Genomic DNA, 7,750 nt, shown 5'->3' on the forward strand with positions numbered 1-7,750 from the left:
CTGAGCCCAAAGGCTCCAAATTGGGTAAATTGAACTTGGGCTAGATCCTTGGATGGGATCCAGGCAAGTAAGTTCATAGTATGATGAACTGAGAAATTATATAATAAATGAATAAGGAATAATGTAATCCTTATGATATTGTTTTAGGTGATTGAGGATTTGTCACTCGGATTTAAGAAATTGGAAAGCAAAATTAAAGGTAAGTAACTTGTTTTAATCTTAGTATGGATCATGTATTGTAAGTAACTTGTCTTAATCTTATTGTAGATTATGTATCATGTTTTATAAGGTGAACAAGTATTATTCAAGCAATTTAAACTGTGTATATGATTTATGAAAAAAAAAGTAAGAAATCTGCCCTAATCTTATCGTTTTATAGATTATGGGAATGCTTTGTTTGTAGAAATTATAAAGTGTTATTGATGCATTCTAAATTATGCACTACATGAATTATGATGTTGTGATTACATTAAAAATAGTGTTTGGGGCATGAACATGAGATTAGTCGTTTAAGATGCTATTAATGAGTTTTTACTCTACTTATGAGTATGATTTATGAAAGTTATTATTTATGAACTCTCAGATGCTATGGATGGCTCCCGCCAGTGGGTAAGAATAACTGAGCATATGGACCCCGCCAGTGGGGAAGAATAACTGGCTAACGATCCTTGCCGTGGGAGTTAAGTACGGCCGTAGCTATAAATCTAAGAGTGTAGATTTCAAATCATGGAACTCTACTTATAAAGTATGATTTACGAAAGTTATTATTTATGAATTCTCAGATGCTATAGATGGCCCCCGCCAGTAGGTAAGAATAACTGAGCATATGGACCCCGCCAGTGGGGGAGAATAACTGGCTAACGATCCTTGCCGTGGGAGTTAAGTACGACCGTAGCTATAAGTCTGAGAGTGTAGATTTCAAATCATAGAATAATGGCACAATTTTTATGATGTATAATCATATTTATGAAATTGCACAATTGTACATGCATCGATTTACAGCTCAGTTTGAGTATATTGTATATATATGAAAAATTGTATTTGATGTACATGTCAGCTTCTCAAACCCTGCATAAATATGTTTAGCATTATGTTTGATCCGGTAAGATTATGCATGATTACTTACTGAGCCGTGTAGCTCATACCCGTTCATATATGTTTTTCTTTCAGATCACTGCCAGGGATAGCGGTCAGAGACACTTTTCTTTTTGTATCAGGGCTTCTTACTTTTGGGTAAAACATACCTTTTGTATATATAAGCTGTTTTAGAAGCTCTATACCCTGAACTATCCAGAAAGTTATACTGATAATGTTATATATGATAGTTGACCAGTTTGACTACCCTGTTATGTGATTATGTGGCTTCGTACTATTACGGGCGGTAGTCGGCAATAGCACGGCCGTGTCGCGGATCCGGGTCTGGGTCGTGACATTTGGTGGTATCAGAGCATTAGGGTTAACAAGAGTATAACCTTAAAAATATGGGAAAAACAGGTAGTTAAGACTGTCATAATACATTAAGATTGTTATTATATGTTAATCAAAGAAAGTAATTTACTTTAGTCTCATCTTAATAATGTTAACTGCTAGGTAACCATGAGCGATAACGAGAATGAAGTGCTGGCAACATATAAAAGAAAAGAAAAAAGAGTACTATCTCGAGGAGATACCAGCACGCTAGCTGGGCCAGGCCCAAAGGCCGTAGCCACCCAGACAGATCTTGCTGGTGTATGTCAAGTGGTGGCACAGCTCCTTCAGTAGTAGCAGCAGACACAGGCTACCTCCCGACCTGTACCGCCGACAAATTCATACTATCAGGAGTTTCGAAAACTGAACCCACCTATGTTTGATGGTGGAGCGGACCCTGTGGCGGCAGAAACTTGGATTCGGAAAATGGAGAAAATGTACAATGTACTCCAGTTTTCCGAAGAAGTTAAAGTTAGGCTAGCCATCCCCATGATGAAGGGGAATGCTGAGTTCTAGTGGACGGCTATGGAGGCAGCATCCAAGGTCGACCAGTTGACATGGAAGGATTTTAAAAAAATGTTTTATGATCAGTACTTTCCAAAGTCAGTCAAGCTGACCAAACAAAATGAATTTTTGTCCCTAACACAGTCGGAACATATGTCAGTCCTGGAGTATGACAAAAAATTCAACGAGCTGGGGCAGTTCTGTTCTCAGTTCATGGAGGACGAAGATGGCAAAGCTAACTGGCTAGAATAAGGACTGAGATACGGGATCAGATCTCGGTTATCCTCTCACCTCTTTACGAGCTACCAGGATGTTTTAGACCGAGCTCTGAAAGTAGAAGCTGAGCTGAAAAGGTCAGAAAAGGAAAGGGATGACCTAAAGAGACCCAGGCCAGCTGGGAGTCAGGACAGCAAGCCGAGATACTTTAAGGGCACTCCGACCCAGAAGAGGAAGTTTAGGACCTGTGCCTTCTATGGCAAATCCCATGGTGGACCCTGTCTAAGGAGATTGGGAGCATGTTTCAACTGTGGGCAGACTAGACACATGGCACGTGACTGCCTAAACCAGAAGAAGATCAAGTCCTGACCTCCTGTACCTATGGATCAAAGGCAAAGGGGTAATGCCCGATTTTTTGCACTGACTCGACAGGACGCTTGTGCAAGCGACCGAGTGGTGACAGGTATATTACCAGTCAACTCGGTTGACGCCTCCATCTTATTCGATTTCGGTTCTACGTATTCCTTTATTTCTGTCAGATTTTCTAGATTTTTGCACTGCATGCCTGAGAAATTAGAAGAACTATGGCATGTCGCTACGCCCCTGCAGAAAACAGTAGTAGTTGACACTGTGTTTAAGAATTGCATAATCCAAATAGGGGTAAGAGAGCTAGTGATAAATCTCATCCAACTTGACATGCAAGATTTTGATATCATTTTGGGGATGGACTGGATGTCTCAGTACCATGCTCATATTGACTGCTATAGAAAGAGGGTGGTATTCCAGATACCTAAAGAGCCAGAATTTTTTTTCCAAGGCGACACACCCCTGCAATCTAATTCATCATTACATTTTATTTCTGCCTTGAGTGCCATGAAGGTATTGAGAAAAGAGTGTGAGGCTTATCTAGCTTGTGTGACTAATACCCAAAATGAGACCAAACTGAAAGACATTCCAGTAGTCAGGGAGTACCCGGATGTTTTTCCAAATGAATTACCGAAACTACCCCCGGATCGAGAAGTCGAATTCACTATTGATCTCATACCAAGAGTAGGACCTACCTCCAAAGCTCCTTACCGAATGGCCCCTGCGGAACTGAGGGAATTAAAGATCCAGCTATAGGAACTACTGGACAGGAAGTTTATCCAGCCCAGTGTGTCTCCATGGGGAGCTCCTGTCTTGTTTGTGAAGAAGAAAGATGGGAGTATGCGGCTGTGCATCGATTACCGAGAATTAAACAAGATAACTGTAAAGAACAAGTACCCACTGCCCCGGATTGATGATTTATTTGATCAGCTGCAAGGTGCCCAAGTCTTCTCCAAAATAGATCTGCGGTCCGGTTACTATCAGTTGAAAATAAAAGCTGATGATGTGCCAAAGACTGCATTTCGAACCAGGTACGAGCACTATGAATTTATGGTTATGCCTTTTGGACTAACCAACGCTCCAGCTGCTTTCATGGACTTGATGAACAAAGTCTTCAAGCAGTATTTAGATCAGTTTGTGATAGTTTTCATTGATGATATGCTGATTTACTCAAGGAGCAAAGAGGAGCATACAAACCACTTGAGGGTAGTACTACAGACTCTTCGGGAAGAAAGGTTGTATGCCAAGTTAAGCAAGTACGAATTCTGGCTGGATAGTGTGGCATTCCTCAGACATATAATCACTAAAGATGGAATATCAGTGGATCCCAAGAAGATAGAAGCAGTGGTAGATTGGCCTCGTCCCACCAACGTCAAGAAAATTAGAAGCTTTTTGGGATTGGCCAAGTATTACCGACAGTTTGTGGAAGGATTCTCCAAGATAGCCACTCCCTTGACCCGATTGACCAAAAAATGGGCCAAGTTTATCTGGGGACGATAATTGTGAGAAAAGTTTTCAGGAGCTTAAACAAAGGTTAGTATCTGCTCCGATTTTAACTTTTCCATCCTCAACTGGAGAATTTACTATCTACAGTGATGCTTCCAAGAACGGGCTAGGTTGTGTACTGATGCAAGATGGCAAGGTAGTAGCCTATGCCTCAAGACAGCTGAAACCATATGAGCAGAACTATCCGACCCATGACCTAGAGCTAGCTACAATGGTTTTCGCCTTGAAACTTTGGAGACACTATTTATATGGCGAACACTGTGAAGGGTACACTGACCACAAGAGCCTAAAATATATATTCACCCAGAAAGAATTGAATATGAGGCAAAGAAGATGGTTGGAACTATTAAAAGATTATGACCTCAATATTAAGTATCACCCAAGAAAGGCCAATGTGGTAGCCGATGCACTGAGCAGGAAGTCAGCAGCGGGCTCTATCGCATTACTCACCACTCAATCACAGATTCAGAAGGACCTTGACCGAATGCAGATTGAGGTGGTTACACAAAGTGCCGGAAGTCTACTGGCCAATTTGAGGGTGCAACCAACACTGATTGAAAGAATAAAGGTTGCTCAGCAGTCAGACACACACCTGGGTCAACTCAAAGATGAGATAGAGAAAGGGTTGCGACCCGAATTCCAAATCCACCCCGATGGTACCCTAAGGTTTGGCAGTCGACTATGTGTTCCAGCTGATATTGATCTAAAGGAAGAGATCTTAGAGGAAGCTCACCGGTCTCGTTTCTCTATTCACCCCGGAAGCACCAAAATGTACAGAGATTTACGAAAGTATTTCTGGTGGAATGGCATGAAGAGGGAGATAGCTGATTTTATGGCTCGGTGTCTGACCTGTCAGTAGGTGAAAGCAGAACATCAAAGACCTGCCGGTTTGTTGGAGCCACTAGAAATTCCAGAATGGAAGTGGGAGCACATTACCATAGACTTTGTCACCAGACTTCCAAAAACAGTAAGGAAGAATGATGCAGTATGGGTGATTGTGGATCGCCTCACAAAGTCAGCTCACTTTCTACCCTATAGTGTTGGTACTCCACTAGATAGACTGGCTAAGAGATATATTGACGATATAGTACATCTGCATGGAGTGCTGGTGAGCACTGTATCGGATCGCAATCCTCGCTTTGTATCTAGATTTTGGGGGAGCTTTCAGAATGCCATGGGCACTGATCTAAGGCTCAGTACAGCTTATCACCCTCAGACTGATGGTCAGTCTGAGAGGACAATCCAGACTTTGGAGGATATGCTGAGGGCCTGCACTGTTGACCTGGGAGGCTGCTGGGATGATCACATATCCTTGGTGGAGTTTGCTTACAACAATAGTTACCATTCCAGCATACAGATGGCTCCATACGAAGCTCTATATGGGAGAAAATGCCGGTATCCTCTACATTGGGACGATGTCGGGGAACGGAAATTACTGGGTCCTGAGTTGGTTCAAAGTGCCAGAGACAAGGTGTTATTGATTAGGCAAAAACTTAAGGCAGCACAAGACAGATAGAAAAGTTGGGCGGACAGAAAAGAAGAGAATTGGGTTTTGCAGAAGGTGACTATGTATTCCTAAAGATTTCTCCTTCAAAGGGTGTCATGAGATTTGGAAGACATGGCAAATTGAGTCCTCATTACATTGGCCCATTTGAAATTCTGAACAAAGTAGGCGAGGTTGCTCACAGATTGGCTCTACCTCCAAAATTGTCTGGTGTACACAATGTCTTCCATGTTTCCCTCCTACGAAAATACATTCCTGATCCTCGTCATGTGGTGCGATACGAGCCTCTACAAATAAATGAAAATCTAACTTATGAAGAAATCCCTCTACGCATAGTTGATCGATAGGAGCAGGTTCTTCGAAGGCGCACCATCCCATACGTGAAAGTTCAGTGGAGCAATCACTCAAAGAGGGAGGCAATTTGGGAGCTCGAGGAAGAAATGCGCGAGAAGCATCCGCAACTCTTCGAGAACTAAAGTATGTAAATTTTGAGGACGAAATTTTTTTTAAGAAGGGAAAAATGTAATATCCGGGCCCAATCTGAGCCCAATATCCTTTTGGGCCCATGGTTGGCTGATAAGTGCCGAATAATTTATAATTTAGTTATCTTTTCATAGCACTTATCAATGTTTTTAAACTAATAAATACATACTTTACCATGAAATTGAATAAACATTGAAATAAATTTAAAATATGGTAAGAGGTAAATAATTCTTTTCTCAAAACAGACTTTGAACTTGTCTCTCTCTTGGTTGTAATCTTTCATGAAAACATAAAAGGAGGAGATTGTGTTGACCCGGTTTAGTAACCTGATAGAATTGTAATTAAGCTAAGGTTATAATTAAATGGGTTTTGGTCCTGATTCGATCGAAAGTTATAATTTATTTTGTATGGGGCAGAGGTTTGATTAACCCTTTTTATTAGGTCACGGTCCTGTTTTTAGTCTTGTCTAGTCGAGTTCGATCTGAAGCAGCTTAGCAAGAATTAAATTTAAATGACAATGGGCTCAAGGACAAGTCAACCATCATGACCCACCTCAAATCCAAAGTCAATTTCCAACCAATTCCTTACCTACCTTCATATAAAATTTATAAATTTAAAACAAAAAAAGGGAAATAATGAATATAATAAAATAAATAAAAATAATTCCGGGGAGAATCACTTATTCACTGTTCATATGAACAGTGTCCCGTAAAAAAACACTGTACACATGAACAGTGAGAAATAATGTAATAATAATAATAATAATAATAATAATAATAAATATATAAAACTCTTTCACTGTTTATCTCCTTCCTCCCGTTATCCATCCTTCCCGTGATCCCGCCTCACTCATTTCCTTCCATCAAAACAACCCGATCTTCCATCAGCCGCGTGCCAAATCCAAGAGGGAAATCAGCCGGGCGTCTTCCGCATCCACCTATGGCATCGTCTTCATTCTCGGATGCTCCGCCGGCGACCACTCCTCCGCTGCAATCAACGAGCCGGTCCAACCGTCGAGAATCAATTCCTCCAAATCAGCCCGTTCCGGCCACGAGTCCCACGCGGTGCAGCCAGCGACCGGATCCCCCGCCTCTTCTTCCGATCGTAACGCCTCCGATCCAGCAATCGCCCAGCACCTGAACACCTGCAACGTCTTTCCGTCCGGATTCATCCCTAGCACCAAGCCGTGATCGGCTCCCAACAGCCGGAAACCCAGCTCGGCATTTATCTACAGCTCAGTCCCCGGCTTCTCCGAGATCCAGCCACTCCGCATCAACCTCCCATCGATCTCGCGGCCATCTCATCTTCTTCCCTCCACCTCCCGTCGATCTAGCAGCCAGCTTCATTTCCGGCCATCTACAATCAATCCGGCGCTCCACGGATCCCTCCCAAGATCCAGCCATTCCACGGATTGACGCCATTGATCCACTATAAAAGGGGCTGAGGCATTCGGTGGGAGGGAGAGCTCGGTTGAGAAGAAAAAAACAGGGGAGACCCCTGTTTCAGTGAAGAGAAGAAGCCACCAGCCGAGAGAAAAGAAAGTAAAAGAAATAAAAAAAGAGAGAAAAAGGGGGGAAAGAGAATAGTTTGTGTTATTTTTGGAAGAATGGGAGGTGAAGGCTTTCATTTGAAGATGGAAGGACATCCGGCCACCATGCGCGGCTGAACACCTAGTCTAGGGCTGGATGAAGCCCTAGCAATGTA

At 42.3% G+C, this 7,750-nt stretch overlaps 1 protein-coding gene across 1 annotated transcript; it reads left to right on the forward strand.

Moving 5' to 3' along the window:
• Positions 1 to 3,393: 3,393 nt before the first annotated feature.
• On the forward strand, positions 3,394 to 5,575 carry LOC148702259 (uncharacterized). The gene is made up of 2 exons (XM_088705288.2): positions 3,394 to 3,900; positions 4,919 to 5,575. The coding sequence occupies exons 1-2, from the start codon at positions 3,394 to 3,396 to the stop codon at positions 5,573 to 5,575; spliced, it is 1,164 nt and encodes a 387-aa protein (XP_088561414.1).
• Positions 5,576 to 7,750: the final 2,175 nt, after the last annotated feature.

This window comes from Phoenix dactylifera, chromosome 10 (genome assembly GCF_051530095.1).
Source record: "Phoenix dactylifera cultivar Ajwa chromosome 10, Ajwa_hap1_PhDact_Kaust_v1.1, whole genome shotgun sequence".
NCBI lineage: Eukaryota > Viridiplantae > Streptophyta > Magnoliopsida > Arecales > Arecaceae > Phoenix > Phoenix dactylifera.

Coding starts and splice junctions, on each gene's coding strand:
- LOC148702259 (XM_088705288.2), top strand. CDS start 3,394: ATGCGGCTGTGCATCGATTACCGAGAATTAAACAAGATAACTGTAAAG. Junction 3,901..4,918: donor CCAAGAAGATAGAAGCAGTG/GTAGATTGGCCT, acceptor ACCTGTCAGTAG/GTGAAAGCAGAACATCAAAG.